Source organism: Oncorhynchus nerka, linkage group LG3 (genome assembly GCF_034236695.1).
Source record: "Oncorhynchus nerka isolate Pitt River linkage group LG3, Oner_Uvic_2.0, whole genome shotgun sequence".
In the NCBI taxonomy this organism is placed as follows: domain Eukaryota; kingdom Metazoa; phylum Chordata; class Actinopteri; order Salmoniformes; family Salmonidae; genus Oncorhynchus; species Oncorhynchus nerka.
Genome location: NC_088398.1, coordinates 31,316,056 through 31,340,304, shown reverse-complemented (window position 1 = coordinate 31,340,304; position 24,249 = coordinate 31,316,056). Strand labels below are relative to the sequence as shown.

General features: G+C 42.3%; 2 protein-coding genes across 6 annotated transcripts in view; one reads left to right on the top strand and one right to left on the bottom strand.

Moving 5' to 3' along the window:
- Positions 1-2,357: 2,357 nt before the first annotated feature.
- Positions 2,358-24,249, bottom strand: part of LOC115106815 (glucocorticoid modulatory element-binding protein 1-like) — a 35,818-nt gene continuing 13,926 nt past the window's right edge. Inside the window, exons 1-10 of one of the 3 annotated variants that reach the window (XM_029629929.2) lie at positions 21,092-21,579; positions 9,538-9,682; positions 9,141-9,199; positions 8,779-8,900; positions 8,430-8,533; positions 7,636-7,784; positions 6,958-7,101; positions 6,454-6,591; positions 5,839-5,961; positions 2,358-5,153 (exon numbers count right to left, since the gene is read on the bottom strand). In XM_029629929.2, the coding sequence (XP_029485789.1) occupies positions 4,516-5,153; positions 5,839-5,961; positions 6,454-6,591; positions 6,958-7,101; positions 7,636-7,784; positions 8,430-8,533; positions 8,779-8,900; positions 9,141-9,199; positions 9,538-9,665 (1,605 nt within the window). In that variant the 5' untranslated portion in view covers positions 9,666-9,682; positions 21,092-21,579 and the 3' untranslated portion in view covers positions 2,358-4,515. Of the gene's footprint in view, positions 5,154-5,838; positions 5,962-6,453; positions 6,592-6,957; positions 7,102-7,635; positions 7,785-8,429; positions 8,534-8,778; positions 8,901-9,140; positions 9,200-9,537; positions 9,683-21,091; positions 21,580-24,249 lie in introns of those variants that run through there. The other 2 variants (XM_029629946.2, XM_029629937.2) reach the window with 2 other exon arrangements.
- The window catches only part of si:dkey-34d22.1 (discoidin, CUB and LCCL domain-containing protein 1), a 29,168-nt gene continuing 26,845 nt past the window's right edge, over positions 21,927-24,249 (top strand). For all 3 annotated transcript variants that reach the window (XM_029629870.2, XM_029629860.2, XM_029629850.2), the window contains exon 1: positions 21,927-22,099. In XM_029629870.2, the coding sequence (XP_029485730.1) occupies positions 22,000-22,099 (100 nt within the window). In that variant the 5' untranslated portion in view covers positions 21,927-21,999. The remainder of the gene's footprint in view (positions 22,100-24,249) is intronic.

The window sequence follows — 24,249 nt, the reverse complement described above, 5'->3', positions numbered from 1 at the left end:
TATCAGGTTTGAAGGTAAGACCCAGGTGCAGACAGTGTCAAAGTAACAAAAGTTTATTAAATCGAACATGGGCAGGCAAAGGTACAGGATGGCAGGCAAGCTCGGGGTCAGGTCAGGCAGAGTTCGGTAATTCAGAGTAGTGGGGAAAAGGTACAGGACAACAGACAGGCTCAGGGCAGGCAGAGGTCGGTAATCCAGAGTAGTAGGCAAAGGTACAGGACAGCAGGCAGGCTCAAGGCAGTCAGAAAGGTCAAAACCGGGAAAACTAGAGAACGGGAACTATAGACAAGACAGGAGCAAGGGGAAAACCTCTGGTAGGTTAGGTGAATAAAATGAACTGGCAACAGACAAACAGAGAACACAGGTATAAATACACAGGGGATAATGGGAAAGATGGGCGACACCTGGAGGGGGGTGGAGACAATCACAAAGAGAGGTGAGATGGATCATGGTGTGATAGTACTAGCTAGATCAGGGATGGGCAACTTTTATTTGTATTTTAATAGAATACACAATGTGCAATTTCGAAATTTGGTTGTGCATCATCAGTTTTCTCTTGTTACGTCAATTAGCCCATGTCAGCTAACATTTTTTAGATTACTAAATTAGTTTAGCGGCCAGCTATCTAAACTTGTTAACAGGTCGAAGTACCGGCCGGGGGGCATTATTTTGTTAGTCAGTCTCACTTCAATTTAACCCTCTCCTACAGTTAAATTACCTAGTGTCCTCATGGGTGGAATGTTCTTAATATTTTTCTTAATTTCATCATTAATAAACATATATGTTTTAACTGTTTTGTTATATTTCAGTCTTCTGTGATGTCTATAAAGTGTAATATTGGGATGCAAACTCAAAATGTAATACATTTCAACTCTATATCTGACATGGTACAGGTGTCTTAATTTTGATAAGCCCATAAACCATGTGTCTGAGGTGTATACTTTTGTTTCAAAGTAGATTTGTTTAAGTCCTCCAAGAAACACTCTGTGTGACCCGTATTTAGCCCAATGCAGTAAAAGGTTAAATACAATTATATCATATTAAAAACAGCAAACATTTCTAACCGCCCTATTCTCTCTACACCCCATGGTAAAATGTATAGAATTGCACAAAATCGAATCACCTAACCCTTTCTGCATTCATGCTAACCCTTACCCTAACCCGTGTTTTGTGTTTGCTTTTCATGTATAGTGTAATTGTTGTTTATTGATGTGTTCATTCAGGGCTCATCTGCGAAATAGACCGTGGTCTCAGCATGACTCCCTGCTTAAATAAAGGTTAAATAAATACAATAACACCCTTTTCCAAACCTTAAGCTAATTATCCTAACCTGCTACGTTGTTTTGTTTTTTACATAAACTGTGTACCATCTAGCCAAAGCCTCTAACCTATGGCATAGTGCTTTAGACATGCAAACTCCTTCCTTTCAACGCACCCACATGCCCACTACTCCGGGGTGCACCTACCCATAGTTGCCTTGTGCTAGCAGGGACATCAAACATGTGCCATTCAGACTGCCTTGGTGTAGGTTTTCTCCTTACCTTCTTAACTTGCAAGGGGAGAAGGTTTAAAAAACGGGGAAAATATGCCTACAGTAAAATTTCCACCACCACGCCAGTAGTGCTACACCAAGAAGTAGCGTTCGGCGTCCAGCCAATCATTTGCACATTGTACATACAGACCAGGCTTGACTCTGTATGTTAGGAGCCACCTGATTGGCTGAACAATATTAGCTACGCTTGCCATGGTGATGGATTTAAAAATATATATTTTAAGACTGCAGGCATATTTCCCCAGTTGTGCATAAATCTGCTCACCTTTTAAATTGGAAAGAAGCAACCCGACGCCATCTCAATGGCACGACCATGGTGAACCTTTGGCACGGAAGCATGCAACTGGTTGAATCAACATGGTTTCCACGTAATTTTAACCAAAAAATTCAACGGAATTTCTTCATTTTTTCACCCAACTTTTAACCTAAATCCAATGACATGGTGACATTTTTTGTTGAGTTCACATTGGATTCACGTTAGTTGACAACTCAACCAAATGTAAATAAAAACTAGAAATTGAACTGGTGTCTGTGCCCAGTGGAATATTTTTCAATTTTTGTCCCAAAAAACAAACCAACAAAATTCTGCGATTTCAATATTCCTCACTGGATTAGTAACTCCGCACCTTTTTTTTGTCAAATAAACCAATGGTGACTCCATTCCGTTGCCTCCACTCTATAAACCTCCAACCTCTGTGCCAACCCTACAATCACGGTATTGCGATGTAAATGTAAAGCAATGACAGTGTGGGTTGTTGTCGTCGGTCTTTCATTTTTCTACTGAATGAATTCACAGATAAAGATCTCATATGCAATGGATTTTTAATTCAACTTTTACATAACAAGTTTGTACAATTGTCATTTTCAGTCTTACTCAATGTAGTGCATTTACTCTCACAATTAAAGGTGCTATGACGTTTCAATATATATATTTTTGCAATTGTTGTTGGGTAGATGATGTGGGACGAAAGTGAAAAACACAAAAAAGTTTTGCTTTAAAACTTTAGCAAACATGTTTGCCGGTTTAAAAAAGAATCACACTACAGACGCATCTCTCGGTATGATAAATAATAACACAAAATATTTCTTTATACAAAATAATAACCCTGAAGAAGGCAATATGATGCCGAAACATTGGTGGTTTACCGAATACATTTCTGGGAGGCTTATACATGGTGTGTGACTATTCATTTTTTATAGCATACCAAATAATAAAACATTAGATGTGTATGCATCAGAAGCACCTCTAACAACCAAAACATTTATCATGGAGCATTCCATTACTAACAAAAATGGGAAACAAAGTTTTTAATTTGAACATGTGAAAACTTCAGGAAGAAAAAAGATTTAAAGGAATATTCTAATGTTTGCACACAAAACCCTTTTGACAACTTTGGACTTGCTAGAGTCCTGCCCCAGTCTGTGCTGTCATTTTGATGCCAATATGTAATCAAATCTGAACTAAAGGAGACAGGAACCATCTGCGCTATTATCATTTGGCCGTTTGTTCCATTCTGGGTTCTGCTATGATAATTCAGAACCCAGAATGGAACAAACAGCCAAATGATAATAGCACAGATGGTTCCTATCTCCTGGTGTACTTGAGAGGAACAGTGAGTTCTGCGTCTCAGAGTAGGAGTGCTGTTTAAGGATCAGGTTCCCCCTTTTTATTCATTATGATTTAAAATGCAAAACTGATCCAAGAGCAGCAATCCTACTCTGATATGGTTTATGAATACAAGCTGTGATTTACAGGAGTTGATGAGAACTACTGAAGAGGTTGTGATAAAACCCTGTAGGGGAGAGTGGGGTAAGCTGAGACAAAGGGTAAGTTAGGCCACTCTTGTTTTTAGGAAACCATACACAAAACATGTATTACATGACCAAATATTTAGGAAGAGCTCTGTGAAGAAAGAAACCACATGGAAAAAGTGGTAAGCAAGTTAGATCCAAAAAAATGAATTTATTGTGTCAAGTGTTTTCATGATGCTTGTACTGTATCTAAACCAATGTAGATCATTTTAAGATCGTTCTGTACATCAGTTGGGGGTCTCTATAAGTTTCAATATGAGGTCCTAAACCAAGCATGAAAGTGCATCCTTGTAGCTGTGTGGACTAATTATAGTCAAAATGTTTGCCATGGGGTGAAAGTTTAGCCAATGGCAAGTTGAGCAAATGTAAGTGTTTTCTTCTCATTATCGCTGGGATATGAGGTGACAATAGGGCCTGGCCTAAGTTAAATGTGTTTTAAAAAAGTACAAAGAGTTTTAAGCCAGTGTTAAATATGCTTTAAATTATTAAAACACAAAAAAATGATTGTGATTGTGTTGATTTGTGTTTAGGAAATAAAGGTAGACAGTGTTTTAAAACAGTAGTGGTAATATTTAATTCAGTACAGAAATAGGCGGCTTAACTTACCTTGTCCCGCAAAACTGTAATATATACATAATTCTGATTATTTTCAGGGATACACAACATCCTGAAATAAATGTAGACATCTTTGTTAGAAAGAATACAATATTTCCCTTGACGGAGAAAGGCTCAACTTAGCCCACTCTCCCCTATCATTAAGTATATCAATATCTTTGATGATGAAGACCATGGGTAATTAAAGTACTATGTACGTTAAAATGATGTTACACATATAGCCTAAAACACATATAGCCTAAAATCTGTGTGGAGCTACACATGACATGACATGGCGAAGTTCACCTTCTTGCTCTCTTCCACACACACACTGTCACACTCGCTCACTCGCTCACTCGCTCACTCACTCACTCACTCACTCACTCACTCACTCACTCACTCACTCACTCACTCACTCACTCACTCACTCACTCACTCACTCACTCACTCACTCTATTCTCTTTCAACTGTATTCCTTACGGTTCTCTCTTCTCTCACTTGGTTTTACGTTCTTTTAATGCCCTCTTCCTGCCAAAGACTCTACATTATACTCTACATTATGCAACCCTTCCTTCTGTACCTTCACTCTCCTGTCCCTCCCCTGCTCCTGCTCCTCCCCCTCTTCCTCCATCTCTGATTGAGCCCCCACTGTTCCCATCAAAGTGTGTCTGAATCCCTGGAGTGTCCAGTAGTACCCCCTGCTGCACAAGTACTATCCTCTCCTCCCCCAGTCTCTGGCTCTCCTTGTCCCCAGAGTCCTGCTCCTTCTTCTGGGTTAGATGAAGTGCCTGTAGAGGGGTCCCCACCCATGACTCTGTGGTTGTGTTGAGCACAGTCACCCTGGAGGCTGCATGGAGAGCCACAGACATGGCGCTGCCTCTCTTTCCTGCAGAGGTGTTGCCAGTGGTGTAGTGGGTGAAGAGCTGGGAGCCAGTGGGGAGTTGGGCCAGTGTGGCCACAGGCAAGCCGGCCACATTGAGAGGCTGACCCACTGGGGATGTGGTAATGGGAGATAAGACGATGGACGATTGTGTGGTCTGGTTCTGAGGCTGGGTGGTGGAAGAGCTAGAGGGATGCAGCCGCGGGCACTTTGAGGGGGTGGCCTTGGAGAAGCTGCCCATGTAGAGGTGACCAGGGCTGGGTGGGGGCTCATCCTGCCTCAGCTTCCTCTGGTCCTCCAACTGGTCCTCCAGCACTGAGGAAGGACACATGGTTGTACTGGTATATCATCGAGCAATGAACAGTGTGTGGTATCCCAGGAGGTCTACCCCAGGGGGTGATAATAGAGGGGAGGTACGTGATGCGACATTTGGCACTGTGGCACACCGCCAGCGAGAACCGGGAGAGACCGACACAGAGCCAAAGCTGAGAAGAAGGACTGAGTCAAACCTATGTGATTTTCTTTGCTATGTTTATTTTATGGCCTATTATAGTTGTGTTTGCTGACTAAAACCTCACTGTCTCTGTGTTAATCTCGGCACACTCAACCCAACACCCCACGTTTACCACAAGTGAAATAAGAAAACCTAACATAGTAATAGTCTGTATACATATCAGGTAAGCAAAAATAACTTAAACAACGGTGTTACTTTTAGTGCATGGATCCAAACCTATATATTGTAAGTACAGTACAAATGTGTTGTGCAATCTAGAATCCCATAGGAGAGCCCTTTGAAGAACCCCTTTTGGTTCCAGGTAGAACCCATTACAGAGGGTTCTACATGGAACCCAACATAGTTATACCTGGAACTAAAAAGGGTTCTACCTGGAACCAAAAGGGGTTCTCCAATGGGGACAGCCGAAGAACCCTTTTTGAACCCTTTTTCCAAGAGTGTATGTTTTCCCATTCTAAGCTCACATCCAAGCTTACATTCTCTCACCATTAAGAGCATTGTGGACCTGCTGCTGGTTGTCATCAGTCTCACTGCGTCTCAGGTCCAGAACCCTCCTCACTGAGTCCAGCAGCCCAAACATCTCAGAAAGGGAGTTCAGCACAACAGCATCTGACACAACAAAACACATTACAGGAACAACAAATAGACAGGCAATTCAAATAAATCAGTCCAACAAATTAACCAATCCCCAATTATAATTTTGTTCTACGAAACTCTTGCCAATCCACCTGCCTCTATATAAACCTGCTAAATACACTGAGTACAGGTGCTCAACAGTTTCCCGTGTGTACCAAGAATGGTCCACAACCCAAAGGACATCCAGCCAACTTGACACAACTGTGAGAAGCATTGCCGTCAACATGGGCCAGCATCCCTGCGGAACGCTTTCGACACCTTTTAGAGTACATGCCCCGACAAATTGAGGCTGTTCTGATGGCAAAAGGGAGGGTGCAACTCAATATTAGTAAGGTGTTCTTAATGATTTGTACACTCAGTGTACATGTTACCCATAGAACATTACATTTTTTAACGCTCTGATATTTCATACATGTAAGTATTATGTAAGTATGTGTGGGAACCTGTAACAGTGTGTAAGCTCACCGGCTTCTTGCAAAATGGCCTTCTCACTGCGGACCTCCACTCCTCTCAACATGGCCACTAGTTCTGTGCGGAAACTGGATAACACCTCCCCCATCAGGCCAACGTCTGCTATGCCTCTCCAAAAGCTTAGACTGCCATCTAGAGAAAGGCAAGAGACGTGGCATGATTAGGAAAGTGGAATGGTGTTGGGGGAATGTGTGTGTATGTCAAGACGTCAGATGTGACCAGGATGCCTTTTTAGTCATCAAAGTGACTGTCCTTAGTACTGTAAGTCCCTAACACGTGTGTGTGTGTGTGTGTGTGTGTGTGTGTGTGTGTGTGTGTGTGTGTGTGTGTGTGTGTGTGTGTGTGTGTGTGTGTGTGTGTATGCGTGCCACCATGCGTGCGTTAGTGTGTGTGTTTATACAGTATGTGTGTGTGAACGTGTGTGCGTAAGCGTGTGTCTGTTTGCATGTGTTTACATTAAGCTAACTATCAATGTATCCCTGTTGTTGTTATACAGACCAGGGATGATGTCACCCCTTTTCCTCTTGACATGTCCATTGGCTGTACTGGTGATGGGAGGAGCTGGCCCAGGGCTCCACTCCACTGTAGTGTAGGCCTTCTCCTCTATCCTGTCATCTGACACTGCAGCATGGCCTCCATCTACTATACACAGAGAGCCACCAACACACATCAAATCACTCCTCCAACATCTCATGTCATCACTCATATCACTAGCTCAAATTCTGGTTCAGTTCTGTTGTAGACATTTTGTTGTAAGCAGTGGTAACAACTGTGTGGCTCTACAAGTGCCTTCACAGCACAGGGTTTTCAATCCAAGTTCTATGCGCATCTGAGGAGACCATTGAGGCCCCTAAATCGAATTGTTTTCCTACTTCTAGATTCCAATCACTGCCCTGTGCAGTGATAAAATAGGTGCCACACCAAAGACTGCTGAGGGCAATTATTCATTGATGTTTTGATGTAGTCCATTTCAAAATATGAGTGGTACAGTTTATGAAGGTGAAGTGTAGTTTGTGCAGGGATAAAAAAAGCAGTTTAATAAATGGCAGCAGCCACGGGACATGAGAGAGTAAATGTGTACATAGTAAACGTGTACTGTAGTTAGGTAAGCTCTTGGCTGATAGGCACACTGGGCAATGTGTAGTCAGCCCTTGGCTAATTGGCTGATAGGCTCACTTGGCAGAGGGGAAGGGGGGGGCTGCATGGCTCTGCCCGGAAGGAAGCGGGTGCTGTTGATCAACACGTCAAACTTGGTGCTGCGGCAGGTGTTGGTGCACACTGTGTCATGCTGGTAGAAGTCAATCTGACCTGAGTCCATCATTTTCCTGCATAGAGGACATAAGAGAAGATTTGGGAGAAGGAGAATGGTTTAGTATATTTATTTTATGATTAGTTATATAATAATAAACATTGTTATCACTATATCTAATCCAGTCAGAAAACAGCTACTTCTAGTTGCGGCAATATGTGTATTACACAGTGAAATGTTTACAAGTGGTTAATGAATTCAATGTTTCATCAAAGCTTTGCTTGTAACAAAAGCTTCTGATCTGATATGTAGGGATGAAGGCAGCAGACTAAACCACAGATGGACAGAGAACATGTGCAAACACGAAGATGGGGTGAGAAATGCATCACTCAGCAATTTGACGGCGTGATATGTGATCCTACCACCACAAGAACGCTGCTTACTAACTGCTAGTGGAATGTATGGGGCAAAAAACTCCAGGTAAGCCGATGCAGGCAAAACAAGAAGATCCCAGACACATATTGACCCCAACCTGTCTTTTTCCTAGCACTGATTCTGCTTATAGATGCTTTATTTAATACAGTTTTTACTTGTGATATGTGGTTGTCTTAGCTTCTTTAGTTATATGCACTGACTGTAAGTATCTCTGGATAAGAGCGTCTGCTAAACGACCAAAATGTAAATGTAAACCCTGCCCTCCACCCAGTATGACGCAGCCTACCTGAGCATCACCCCTCCCAGTCGGATGGCCCTCTTCCAGTCCTTCAGAGTGGCTTTCCCTGCCACGTGAACAAACTGCTTGGGGCTGATCAGCTGGTCATTGAACTGCAGGGAGGAGAAAAAGCAACACAGAATCACAGGCACAGAAAGAGTTAAATAATAATAAAATATCTCACATGCTTTCATATCGACAATGGAAAGCAAAATTATCTATGAACACCCCCCCCGCCCCACACACACACACACACACACACACACACACACACACACACACACACAAAAACAGCACACATACAGGTACCAGCATGTTTCTTAGTGGCATACTGAACAAGTTACTTGATGACTGGTACCTTGACACATCTGATGTTGATGCCAGGACAGACAAACTTCTTAAACAGGAGGACAGCTTTGCTCTCGCCACAGGTGATGGGGTATCCATACTCAACCTCCTCACCCTCCGCAAGATTGTCTTCTAGCATCCATAATGGTAAAATACAATATAAACACACAGTATATAACATACACAATATCACAAGCAAGCATCCATACATCAAAAACACAACAAAACAAAATAATACAAATTATATATCCAGTTTAAAAAAATACTAGATGTGAACAATACAAATCTAATCTCCAAGTTGAATGTAGTAATGAATTAAAATACGGGTCATACAAATAAGGAATAGAAACAAAGCGTCTTTTGGAATCTTACCATGATGCGTCTCTATGGCTAGAACAGTAGAGCCAGTGTCAGCGTTGTCCTCATTTGCCCTGTAGGAGGTGACAAAGTCCACTATTTCATGCAATATTCACTCCCACTGAGGCAGCTGTTACAATGTACAGTATATAACAGAACCTGCTATCAGAATTCTACACTTCAAAGACAGTTTTATCTTACTGACAACTTGGATGTCTAGAAAAGCACACTTTGTACACTTAAAAAAATACATTTGTAATTTCTTAGTGTAATTACATTACGTAGTAACGATAAATTAAATTAGTTACTAATTGCAAATAGAATTTTGAGACTTTTGCGTTTTGTCCAAATGGTAACTCCAACCCTCCACGCTGTTGTGTCCAGTGCCCCCTCTTTGCATTGCAAGTCTTACCCCTGTATGATGGGCTGCAGATGGAGGATGACCTGAGTCTTGCGGCTCTCACAGTGCTCCCCTTCCTCCTCCTCTTCCTTCACCATCACTATGTTTCTTGAGGACACTGTGATCTCAGCACTCCCCATGACCACTCCCTGGACTGCTGTAGGGACAGGCATATTTATGGGCATATATATATATTTTTTAATTGAACCTTTATTTAACCAGGCAAGTCAGTTAAGAACAAATTCTCATTTACAATTACTGCCTAACGGGGAACAGTGGGTTAACTGCCTTGTTCAGGGGCAGAACGACAGATTTTTACCTTGTCAGCTCAGGGATTCGCTCTAGCAACCTTTCGGTTACTGGCCCAATGCTCTAACGACTAGGCTACCTGCCTAGGCTACCCCATGCACGCATTCACACACACGCACACACACACACACACACACACACACACACACACACACACACACACACACACACACACACACACACACACACACACACACACACACACACACACACACACACACACAGATGCTTTTCAGCATACTGTATAGAGGTCCATGTTACGCTAGTCCTAAATAGTACTGTAGGTCCTGACATGCAATAGTAGCTATTGAGAATAGATCCATATTGAATTTATGGCACAAATGGTTCTGACTGGGATTTCTTCTCATGTAATCAAATAATTTATCATCTGACAAAAAGTATTTTGCATGAAGGTTATGAGCCATTCCTAGTATGGGTTACCCCCCTTTAAAATATATATATATATATAAATAGGGGTTAACAAAAACAGACTGACAGGCTTCAACAAGTTGAATTGTTCTTTCCCTAACTTCGGAATGGTGTGTAAGAAGAAGTAGAGAAAACAACATTACCACTTAATTGCATGTGGTGCTAAAATCATATTCTAGGTAGCTACATAAGTAGCAGACAGTGTAGTCTCTCATTGGTTATTCTGGGTGCTGAGATTACCTACTGTATTAACCAGGGTCGGGTAGGTTACTTTCTAAATCGAATCCATTAACAGTTACTAGTTACTTGTCCAGTAAAGTAACTTACCTGTAAATTACCTGTAATCAGTAACGTAACTTTTGGATTACCCAAACTCAGTAACGTAATCTGATTACGTTCCGTTACTTTTAATTTACTTTCCCCTTAAGAAGTATTAGAAGAAGACAAAAATGTATGTTACCAATTGAACTACATCTATTGCAGGATAAATCAATGTTAAAGTTTACATAGCTGGCAAAACACGGATGTAAAATTTTACTTTATGGGTTGTTTATGTAGGATTCTTCTAACCCCTCGCTTTTTACTGCATATAATAATAAAATTAAATTCTATCTTTACACTAATATAATTTATAAATCCTAAAATGTATGTATTAACCTCAGATTGCCCCTTTACGTCTTTTCAAAAGTGTGTGAGTTTGAGCATGTGTCCGTTTGGCCTATGGATGTTTAGTTTTAATCAGCATGAATTAGATTGAACAATTAAAAAAATTACTTTTATTATATAGGCTGGGATCCGCACTATGCAGCTGTTGCAAGAGCGCATTTTTCACTGGCTGTCCACTGGTTTCAAAAACAATGATTGACAGGCAGCTTAAACTTCTTGAATTCAACCATTTTTGGGTTCAGATACCCATTTAGATTTGTGAACAGCCATCCACAACAACCACAATCCATGAGGCGCAAATAGCTAAATGAGAGAGCAGCAGTGTGATTCACATCAATGCGCCATGTAGATATCAATAATAAGTGATATCCGTATCACCGTAGATGACACCACTTCTGTCATCCTTACTTCCAAGCGTTTATTCAAGTTGGATAATCTTTGGATGCCGACAGCAGTAGCACCAATGCAAGACATAGCTTGGACTGTAGCCTACCAAAGCCTGTTCCTGCTCTTTTCCCGCAATCCATCAAACACATTTGGTGTGTCATCATAGTGGTCTCTGATCTGTGGTCAGACTCAATCAGTTGGAACAAACTTAAATGTGTGCCTTTTTTCAATGCTGATTTGAATGTCATTGAGAAAACAGAGAAGAGTGAAATATATTTTTTCGCAAACATCCTTTCTGAATTTAAAAGTAATCCTCTAAATAATAATCTAGTTTTTCAAAAATATATGTAATCTGATTACAATATTTCTAGCTGGTAAACGTAACCCTGGTACTGACAATGTAAGTACACACACTGTACATAAAAGTAGCCCATATTACAGTGAACAAAAATATAAACGCAACATCTAAAGTGTTGGTCCCATGTTTCATGAGCTGAAATAAAAGATCCCAGAAATGTTCCATATGCACAAAAATTGTATTTCTCTCAAATTTTGTGCACACATTTGTTTACATTCCTGTTAGTGAGTATTTCTCGTTTGCCAAGATAATCCATCCACCTGACTGGTGTGGCATATCAAGAAGCTGATTAAACAGCATGATCATTACACAGATGCACCTTGTAAGGCCAAATTCAATGTTTCATCAAATATATACAGTACCAGTCAAAAGTTTGGACACACCTACTCATTCAAGGGTTTTTCTTTATTTTTACTATTTTACACATTGTATAATAATAGTGAAGACATCAAAACTATGAAATAACACATAATTTAGTAACCGAAAAAGTGGTAAACAAATCAGAATATATTTGAAATTTGAGATTCTTTAAAGTAGCCACCCTGTGCCTTGATGACAGAATGCATTTCAATAAACGGGTGTTACTTTGAAGAATATACTATTTTATTTGTTTTAAAACATGTTGGTTACTACATGATTCCATATGTGTTATTTCATAGTTTTGATGTCTTCACTATTATTCTACAATGTATAAAATAGTAAAAATAATGAGTAGGTGTGTCCAAACTTTTGACTGGTATTGTTTATATTTGATGAAACATAGAATTTGGCCTTGCCACTACTAGCCCATAGAAATGCATTGAATAACAGATTCATACATGGAAAAACAGTTCTTAAGTGTCTGTCCTATATCTAAAATCTAAGAAAGCTTAGGGGAAAAAATCAAATACATTTTTACCGTGGTATTACGTGGAAATGCCCTATTCACTTCCATACATTTTTCAGGTAACATAGCCGTCTCTGTATCAAAGATAATTGTGTAGATAATTGTGTAGTCTAGAGCGATTTTCTAGGTTACCTAGCCAGCTATTGTCGTTCTTTTAACGCAACGTAACGTAATCAACACTGCTAGCTAGCTAGCCAGCTAGCCCCTGAATCAATAACGCAGCCAGCTATTTGTCGTCCTTAACGTAGGAGACACTGCTAGCTAGCTAACAGCTAGCCAACGTCTACCGATTAGAACTCAACAACCCGGTCGCATTCCGCCTCGCTCCACAGGTAGTATCACATTTTCATTTCATTTCATTACAGTACAACGGTTTGATTTGTTTGATCGTAGCTAGCTACATAGCTAGCTGCATAGCCGTCTCTGTATCAAAGATAATTGTGTAGTCTAGAGCGATTTTCTAGGTTACCTAGCCAGCTATTGTCGTTCTTTTAACACAACGTAACGTAATCAACAACGCAGCCACTGCCAGCTAGCCTACAAAGTCAACAACGCAGACACTGCCACCTAGCCTACTTCAGCAATACTGTATCATTTTTAATAATTTTAGTCAATAAGATTCTTGCTACGTAAGCTCAACTTTCTGAACATTCGAGACGTGTAGTCCACTTGTCATTCCAATCTCCTTTGCATTAGCGTAGCCTCTTCTGTAGCCTGTCAACTATGTGTCTGTCTATCCCTGTTCTCTCCTCTCTGCACAGACCATACAAACGCTCCACACCGCGTGGCCGCGGCCACCCTAATCTGGTGGTCCCAGCGCGCACGACCCACGTGGAGTTCCAGGTCTCCGGTAGCCTCTGGAACTGCCGATCTGCGGCCAACAAGGCAGAGTTCATCTCAGCCTATGCCTCCCTCCAGTCCCTCGACTTCTTGGCACTGACGGAAACATGGATCACCACAGATAACACTGCTACTCCTACTGCTCTCTCTTCGTCCGCCCACGTGTTCTCGCACACCCCGAGAGCTTCTGGTCAGCGGGGTGGTGGCACCGGGATCCTCATCTCTCCCAAGTGGTCATTCTCTCTTTCTCCCCTTACCCATCTGTCTATCGCCTCCTTTGAATTCCATGCTGTCACAGTTACCAGCCCTTTCAAGCTTAACATCCTTATCATTTATCGCCCTCCAGGTTCCCTCGGAGAGTTCATCAATGAGCTTGATGCCTTGATAAGCTCCTTTCCTGAGGACGGCTCACCTCTCACAGTTCTGGGCGACTTTAACCTCCCCACGTCTACCTTTGACTCATTCCTCTCTGCCTCCTTCTTTCCACTCCTCTCCTCTTTTGACCTCTCCCTCTCACCTTCCCCCCTACTCACAAGGCAGGCAATACGCTCGACCTCATCTTTACTAGATGCTGTTCTTCCACTAACCTCATTGCAACTCCCCTCCAAGTCTCCGACCACTACCTTGTATCCTTTTCCCTCTCGCTCTCATCCAACACTTCCCACACTGCCCCTACTCGGATGGTATCGCGCCGTCCCAACCTTCGCTCTCTCTCCCCCGCTACTCTCTCCTCTTCCATCCTATCATCTCTTCCCTCTGCTCAAACCGTCTCCAACCATCTGTCCATCTCCTGATTCTGCCTCCTCAACCCTCCTCTCCTCCCTTTCTGCATCCTTTGACTCTCTATGTCCCCTATCCTCCAGGCCGGCTCGGTCCTCCCCTCCCGCTCCGTGGCTCGACGACTCATTGCGAGCTCACAGAACAGGGCTCCGGGCAGCCGAGCGGAAATGGAGGAAAACTCGCCTCCCTGCGGACCTGGCATCCTTTCACTCCCTCCTCTCTACATTTTCCTCTTCTGTCGCTGCTGCTAAAGCCACTTTCTACCACTCTAAATTCCAAGCATCTGCCTCTAACCCTAGGAAGCTCTTTGCCACCTTCTCCTCCCTCCTGAATCCCCTCCCCCTCCCCCCCTCCTCCCTCTCTGCAGATGACTTCGTCAACCATTTTGAAAAGAAGGTCGACGACATCCGATCCTCGTTTGCTAAGTCAAACGACACCGCTGGTTCTGCTCACACTGCCCTACCCTGTGCTCTGACCTCTTTCTCCCCTCTCTCTCCAGATGAAATCTCGCGTCTTGTGACGGCCGGCCGCCCACCAACCTGCCCGCTTGACCCTATCCCCTCCTCTCTTCTCCAGACCATTTCCGGAGACCTTCTCCCTTACCTCACCTCGCTCATCAACTCATCCCTGACCGCTGGCTACGTCCCTTCCGTCTTCAAGAGAGCGAGAGTTGCACCCCTTCTGAAAAAACCTACACTCGATCCCTCCGATGTCAACAACTACAGACCAGTATCCCTTCTTTCTTTTCTCTCCAAAACCCTTGAACGTGCCGTGCTTGGCCAGCTCTCCCGCTATCTCTCTCAGAATGACCTTCTTGATCCAAATCAGTCAGGTTTCAAGACTAGTCATTCAACTGAGACTGCTCTTCTCGGTATCACGGAGGCGCTCCGCACTGCTAAAGCTAACTCTCTCTCCTCTGCTCTCATCCTTCTAGACCTATCGGCTGCCTTCGATACTGTGAACCATCAGATCCTCCTCTCCACCCTCTCCGAGTTGGGCATCTCCGGCGCGGCCCACGCTTGGATTGCGTCCTACCTGACAGGTCGCTCCTACCAGGTGGCGTGGCAAGAATCCATCTCCTCACCACGTGCTCTCACCACTGGTGTCCCCCAGGGCTCTGTTCTAGGCCCTCTCCTATTCTCGCTATACACCAAGTCACTTGGCTCTGTCATAACCTCACATGGTCTCTCCTATCATTGCTATGCAGACGACACACAATTAATCTTCTCCTTTCCCCCTTCTGATGACCAGGTGGCGAATCGCATCTCTGCATGTCTGGCAGACATATCAGTGTGGATGACGGATCACCACCTCAAGCTGAACCTCGGCAAGACGGAGCTGCTCTTCCTCCCGGGAAGGACTGCCCGTTCCATGATCTCGCCATCACGGTTGACAACTCCACTGTGTCCTCCTCCCAGAGCGCTAAGAACCTTGGCGTGATCCTGGAAAACACCCTGTCGTTCTCAACTAACATCAAGGCGGTGGCCCGTTCCTGTAGGTTCATGCTCTACAACATCCGCAGAGTACGACCCTGCCTCACACAGGAAGCGGCGCAGGTCCTAATCCAGGCACTTGTCATCTCCCGTCTGGATTACTGCAACTCGCTGTTGGCTGGGCTCCCTGCCTGTGCCATTAAACCCCTACAACTCATCCAGAACGCCGCAGCCCGTCTGGTGTTCAACCTTCCCAAGTTCTCTCACGTCACCCCGCTCCTCCGCTCTCTCCACTGGCTTCCAGTTGAAGCTCGCATCCGCTACAAGACCATGGTGCTTGCCTACGGAGCTGTGAGGGGAACGGCACCTCAGTACCTCCAGGCTCTGATCAGGCCCTACACCCAAACAAGGGCACTGCGTTCATCCACCTCTGGCCTGCTCGCCTCCCTACCACTGAGGAAGTACAGTTCCCGCTCAGCCCAGTCAAAACTGTTCGCTGCTCTGGCCCCCCAATGGTGGAACAAACTCCCTCGCGACGCCAGGACAGCGGAGTCAATCACCACCTTCCGGAGTCACCTGAAACCCCACCTCTTTAAGGAATACCTAGGATAGGATAAAGTAATCCTTCTCACCCCCCTTAAAAGATTTAGATGCACTATTGTAAAGTGGCTGCTCCACTGGATGTCATAAGGTGAATGCACCCATTTGTAAGTCGCTCTGGATAAGAGCGTCTGCTAAATGACTTAAATGTAATGTAATGTACCTTCATACGCGTACCGTGACACTCGTAGAGCAAAACACCATCGTGAGAGTAATCTTTCCATTGAGGGGTCATGTTAATTTGTAGGACAAACCGTTTGGACACTACAGACGTTTTTGTTAGAAGATGGATTTTCGAGATGTCTCCTGGCCTGACAAACACCGCTGTAGCTCTGCCACCTTCCACGGCAAATGCAGAAAGTCAAAATCAGCATTTGAAACGCAGCTCATGCAAAACAACATATATCTAGCTTAAGCAGACAGATATTGATGGGGATGTTTTATTTGATTTATTTATTATGCCTCGAGCAGAGCATAATATTTTACGCCTGAAGCATAGAAATGCACTATGCATAAATCGCTCCGCCATTTCCTGGTTGCTAAAATTCTAATAGTTTGCCTAATTTCATTTTATATGACAAAACAAGCAAATATAGTGTAGAGAATCATTGTACCTTCTAAACCACAGTGGAATATATTTTCCATAACCAAAAATATTGTATTTTCAGCTGTTTGAAGCTGGTGTACAAAACCGACTCAAGACAGAAAAACGACACATAGAACTACAGCTTCTTAGACTTGCATTCAACGATAATGACAGATCTACAGATCACATTTCTATGTGAATTTGGTCTGGTCGCCCAAAAAGTTAAATGCCATTATTGCGTATGCGATGTAAGTAGGATTGGAGGGATGCATTTTCAAAATGGTACAGTAAAATAGCTTCCAGTCCATAACATAGATATGGGAGTAGTTGTTGGATGAATGGCACGACAATGGGCCTCAGGATCTCGTCAGGACCTCAGGACCTCTGTGCATTAAAATGGCTATTGATAAAATGCAATTGTGTTCATTGTCTGTAGCTTATGCCTGCCTATACCATAACCCCACCATGGTGCACTCTGTTCACCACGTTGACATCACAGCAAACCGCTCACCACACGATGCCATACACGCGGTCTGCCATCTGCCCCGTGAAGGGCACACTTCTCCAGCATGCCAGTGGCCATCGAAAGGTGAGCAGTTGCTCACTGTAGTCGGTTATGACGGCTAACTGCAGTCAGGTCAAGACCCTGGTGAGGACAACGAGTGAGGACAACGAACACGCAGACAGTTTCTGACAGTTTGTGCAGATATTCTTCGGTTGTGCAAACCCACACTTTCGTCAGCTGTGGTTGGTCTCAGACGATCCCGCAGGTGATGAAGCTGGATTCGGAGGTCCTGGGCTGGCGTGGTTACACGTGGTCTGCAGTTGTGAGGCCGGCCAAATGCTAAAAAATTATGTTGGAGGCGGCTTATGGTAGAGAAATGAGCATTCATTTATCTGGCAACAGCTCTGGTGGACATCCCTGCAGTCAGCATGCCAAATGTGTTGTGTGACAATCTGCACATTTTGGAGTGGCCTTTCAGTGTCCCCAGCACAAGGTGCACCTGTGTAATGATCATGCTGTTTAATCAACTTCTTAATATACCACACCTGTCAGGTGGATGGATTATCTTGGCAAAGGAAAATTCTCACTAGCAGTAATGTAAACTATACATTTTCTTTGAGAAATAAGCTTTTTGTGCATATGGAAAATGTCTGAGATCTTTTATTTCAGCTCTTGAAACATGGGACAAACACTTTACATGTTGCGTTTAGATTTTTGTTCAGTGTAGTTTGCAACATTGCCAACCTGGAGGAAAAAATGTAATTCAGTTTTGTCTGAAGTGTGCTCTATACACAAAATTGACACTGGGAGATGAATGCACCTTGCAGCAGGACAATAACTTAAAACACAAGGCCAGATCTACCCTGGAGTTGCTTACCAAGAAGACAATACATGTTACTGAGTGGCCGAGTTACAGTTTTGACATAAATCTACTTAAAAATATATGGCAAGACTTGAAAATGTTTGTCTAATAATGACCAACAACAAATTGTAAGAATTCTTTAAAGAATAATGGGCAAATGTAGCACAATCCAGGTGTGGAACGCTCTTAGAGACTCATCCAGAAAGACTCACAGCTGTAATCGCTGCCAAAGGTGCTTCTACAAAGTACTGACTCAGGGGTATGAATACTTAAGTAAATTAGATATTTCTGTATTTCATTTTCAATAAATGTGCAAACATTTCTAAAAAACAAATGTTCACTTTTTTACTATGGGGTATTTATTTAATACATTTTTAATTCAGGCAGTAACAATAAAATGACGAATAAGTCAAGGGGTTTGAAAGGTTTCTGAAGGAACTGCAAATGCCATTATGTCGTATAAGTAGATTGGAGTGCATTTTCAAAATGGTACAGTAAAAATTACTCTAGATCATAACATAGATAGTGGAGTAGTTGTACTACATTAATCCATTGAGTTTGAACACAAAGTATATGAAACGGCCCTTTAATTTATTCTTTAACATGGGAAAAATGCCATTATTGTGTGTGATGTAATTAGGTTTGGAGGAGTGGATTTTGTAAATGGTACAGTAAATATGCTTCTAATACATAACTTGATAGAAGAGTTGTTGAAAACATTAATCCATTGAGTTTGCTGACAAGGAATTTGAATCAGTCCTTTAATTTAGTCTCCATTATAGGATAAATGCCATTATCACATATGCAAGTATTCAGACATTCAACATTTTGTTATATTACAGTCTTATTCTAAAATGTTTCAAATTGTGTTGTTTCAAATTTACACACAATACCCCACAATGACAAAGCAAAAACTGGTTTTTAGAAATGTTTCAAATTTATTAAAAATAAAATAAAAAATAACTGAAATATCACATTTAAATAAGTATTCAGACCCTTTACTCAGTACTTTGTTGAAGCACCTTTGGCAGCGATAACAGCCTCGAGTCTTCTTGGGTATGACGCTACAAGCTTGGCACACCTGTATTTGGGGAGATTCTCCCATTCTTCTCTGCAGATCCTCTCAAGCTCTGTCAGGTTGGATGAGGAGCGTCGGTGCACGGCTATTTTCAGGTCTCTCCAGAGATGTTCGATCGGGTTCAAGTCCGGGCTCTGGCCTGGCCACTCAAGGACATTCAGAGATTTGTCCCCAAGCAAGGACAAATTAGGGTTAGGGTTAGCATTGTCTTGGCTGTGTGCTTAGGGTCGTTGTCCTGTTGGAAGGTGAACATTCACCAAGTATGAGGTCCTGAGGTCTCGCGGATCTCCCCAGCTACGGTGCTCGAGGTCCTGCCTCGGCCGGCGCCTAGCATGACTTAGAACTGCAGACTGTTTTGTTTAAGGATCTCTCTGTACTTTGCTTCGTTCATCTTTCCCTCGATCCTGATTAGTCTGCCAGTCCCTGCCCCTGAAAAACAGCTCCACATCATGATGCGTTTCCTCCAGATGTGTCGCTTGGCATTCAGGCCAAATAGTTCAATCTTGGTTTCATCAGACAAGAGAATCTTGTTTCTCATTGTCTTGAGATTCTTCAGGTGTCTTTTGGCAAACTCCAAGCGGGCTGTCATGTGCCTTTTACTGAGGAGTTGGCTTCTGTCTGGCCATTCTATCATAAAGGCCTTATTGGTGGAGTGCTGCAGAGATGGTTGTCCTTCGAGAAGTTTCTCCCATCTCCACAGAGTGGAGTTCTGGGATCGGGTTCTTGGTCACCTCCCTGACCAAGGGCCTTCTCCCCCGATTGCTCAGTTTGGCCAGGTGGCCAGCTCTAAGAAGAGTCTTGGTGGTTCCAAACTTCTTCCATGTAAGAATGATGGAGGCCACTGTGTTCGTGGGGACCTTCAATGCTGTGGGGACCTTCACTTTTTGGTACCCTTCCCCAGATCTGTGCCTCAACACTCCTGTCTCGGAGCTCTACGGATAATTCCTTCGACCTCATGGCTTGGTTTTTGCTCTGATATGCATTATCAACTGTGGGACCTTATATAGACAGGTGTGTGCCTTTCCAAACCATGTCCAATCAATTGAATTTACCACAGGTGGACTCCAGTCAAGATGTAGAAACATCTCAAGGATGATCAATGGAAACAGGATGCACCTGAGCTCAATTTCGAGTCTCATAGCAAAGGGTCTGAATACTTACGTAAATAAGGTATTTCTGTTTTTTATTTGTAATACATTTGCTAAAAATAAAAAAATAAAAAACTGTTTTTGATTTGTCATTATGGGGTTTTGTGTGTATAAAATAGTTGAATCAGTTTTAGAATAAGGCTGTAACGTAACAAAATGTGGAAAAAGTCAAGGGGTCTGAATACTTTCCGAATGTACTGTAGGTTTGGAGGGGTGCATTATAAAAATGGCACAGTAAAGATAGATGCTTCCAATCCAATCCATAGATAGTGGAGTAGTACATTAATCCATTGAGTTTTCTGAAAAGTATTAGAAACAGTTCTATAATTGAGTCTATAATATGGGACAACAACTGTGGATGGAAAAGTGCTTTATGAAAGGAATTAAACCCTATCAAAAAAAGACACCCAAGTTATTCAAAAATTAGGAAAATCCGATGGAGATCCACTATAAAATACCAACAAAGGTTTCAGGGATCTTAGCCAGTATTCCCAGCGCATAAACCACTTCGGCACTTGCGTGCCTCTCTCCCTCCTTCACCCACTCAAACTGACGTTATGTTGGTGCGGCGGCACGCACACAACCAACCAATGTGTACATAGTACACACCATTCCAGACTAGGCAAACGAAAACACAACGTAAACCAACCAGAAATTATCAAATATTATTTTAACTGAATACTCTGTGTTTTTCCTTACCGTTTCACTGCAGAGAATTCATCATTTGCTTGCAGAGAGTTCTCAGAACATGCGCTGTACTGCTGCTTCGCTACACTTCCTGCAACGAAGGCAATATTTGCCTGTGAGAAGCATCTGTCCTACTGTCACGAGAAGCGGTTGTTCGCACGCGATGTGTATATCGGTCAAACTGCTCTACTAGGAGTGCACCGCTTGCTTGAGCACCACGGAATGGTTTAGAGAATGTTAAGGCTAAATGACTAGAATAGCTCACAACAACTATACATATTGTTTTATTTGACCGCGCGTATGTCATTAGGCCACTAAAGGAGTGTTGTTATAATACACATATATTATTTGCATGCAATACGTGATGTTTGTTGAGCGTGTAAAATGATTTAGCATAATAAATAGGTAGAAATCAATGCACACGTAAAGGGTAGCGGACTTTTACAGTTGTGTACAGTAGGCTAATCATAGAGCGCACATAGTTTTAATTAGGCTATGGGCTCAACCCATAGCCTAATAAATTATTAGCACTCAATTAAACTCAGAAAATATAGGGAATGTATGCTCACCTGCTCTAATGCATTTTGCACAACTCAAGTCATTTCAAGTTTTAGGGGGTGGTTGTCACTAAGCACGGGTCTAGGACCAGCGTATCCCCCTCGGCGACATGAAATAACAAGTTATACTGACCTTAGATCAGCATTTATGGGTCCACATCTAGCAAGACCCCCTTATTTGGGAAAGCGATTCTTGAAGTGATTTAATTGACACATCTGGAAGCCAATGAGATCTCAGTTCGTCTCCCTGTGCCCAATCGTAAATATTCAATGCCTCGTAATTTAGTAATTTCTGCAGAAGTGAACTGAGTAGTGTTATCCCGGTGTTTGAGGGTTTACTCCTTGCATTTATCCGCGGAAATCATGTTCTTGAAACCTGGACAGATTAGAGATGCTGTGAATTATTTGGGCAGTTTTTGGATCGTCTTTAGTGTCGTGTTTATAATTGTCAACGGACAGGAGGGTAAGCTATTTATTCCCTTGTGTATGTCCTCGTCAATGTACAGTATAGTATAATATATGTAGAGCAATAGACAACCAAAGACATTAGACTAGCTATCTTTTTTATAAATCGCTTACGATATTTTTATTGAGATAATTACTCTGAGCCTTGACTGGATAATTATGAAATAATTGTAAACTCATCGACATGAATAGCCTACATAAATGAACATATTCACAGATTATCTTCATGTCATTTTAATGTTGTGTGGTGCTTACTTTATTGAAGATATTGTCATCACTTTCTAATTATTATTTTTTGTTGGCTGAGGGATACACACGTTGTCCACATTTGAAACCGTTTGACATTTTCTAAAGTGGCTATTGGTGACATAAATAGTGCTCCTGCTGCAATTTCCAGTCCAGTTCAGAAGGTATATATCATAGATTATTGATCATTTTTTTAAAACCTTTATTTAACTAGGCAAGTCAGTTAAGAATAAATTCTTATTTTCAATGACAGCCTAGGAACAGTGGGTTAACTGCCTGTTCAGGGGCAGAACGACCTTGTCAGCTCAGGGGTTTGAACTTGCAGCCTTCCGGTTACTAGTCCAACACTCTAACCACTAGGCTACCCTGATACCCTGATGCATGAGTTTAATTCAGGTTTCTTATAAAAGTCCTCATAAACAAGGTAGCTGTTGTATTGGTAAGTTAAAGGTACACTGTCCTTCTTTGGTAACTCACTCTTATTGGCAAGGGTGAGGTGTGTGTACACATCCTCGTTTGGAGCTGTTCTGCTTGTGTTAGTCATTCCAAGTATTTACGACAAACTGAGCATCCTTTCCATTGCTGAGCATCCTTTCAAATCATTTCCAAGAGTAAATATTTTATGCAAAAACCCTGTCACACATACAGTTGACTTCAGCAAAAGGGGTGCATGCAAGTAGTCGACAACACTAGCTTTGATAGGGTTTAAATGAATATAAGGCTCAGTGCTCCTGTGAATAACTCTCTTCCAACACATGGGGTGGATCAAACCAAAGCCACAAATATCTTTGGGACTGTCTGGAGCAAACAATCCCGATAGTTCAAAGGTCATCTGTTATGTCATGGTGGCATTCCATTGCAGATAGTGAACTCTCATCTGTGTTTACCTATGATTGCCAGGGCCAGTAACCGAAAGCTCGCTGGTTTGAATACCCAAGCCGACAAGGTGAAAAATCTGTCGATGTGCCCTTGAGCAAGGAACATAACTATAATTTGCTCCAGGGGCACTGTACTACTGCGGCTGACACTATAAAACAACACATTTAATTGCACCTGGTGTATGTGATAAAACATATATACATGTTTCCCCCCCCCCCACTATTCCCCACAAGAAGACTTGCAGGAAGACATGCAACAATAAGAGAGTGTACCCCTTGTGTTGACATGGTATTTCACAATCAGGCAGGGGTCAACATGAATCACACATATATGGAAACTTACTGTGAATGTCCAAGCAGATCTGGGCTCTCTTGACACATTTTGTTTTGCTGCTGGGGATTTAGTATCGTCACAGAGGAAGATGACCAATTCATGGTACATTTCTTCCTCTGAATCACTTTGGCCCCAGAGAGAAGCAAGAGACAAATGTACAAGAAAAAAACATATCAATCCTCTCCTGGTCAATGAATAACTCAGTGTGTGTTGTCATGCTCTGATTGACACATCAGTATTGTGTAGTGACAGATTACACATCTAAACATCCTGTACAGACCTGTGGGGGCCTGTCTGCAAATCCTCTAAAGATGTCAATACATTTTGGTCCAATACAGAGCTGATGATTGACTACAATTCCCTATCATCTGTCCAGTTATTACTACACTACCGGTCAAAAGTTTTAGAATACCTACTCATTAAAGTTTTTTTATTTTTTTATTTTTTTTTTACAATTTTCTACATTGTAGAATAATAGTGAAGACATCAAAACTATGGAATAACACATACAATTGAAGTCGGAAGTTTACATACACTTAGCTTTTCAACCACTCCACAAATTTCTTGTTAACAAACTTTGTTAACAAAGTTTTGGCAAGTCGGTTAGGACATCTACTTTGTGCATGACACAAGTCATTTTTCCAACAATTGTTTACAGACAGATTATTTCACTTACAATTCACTGTATCA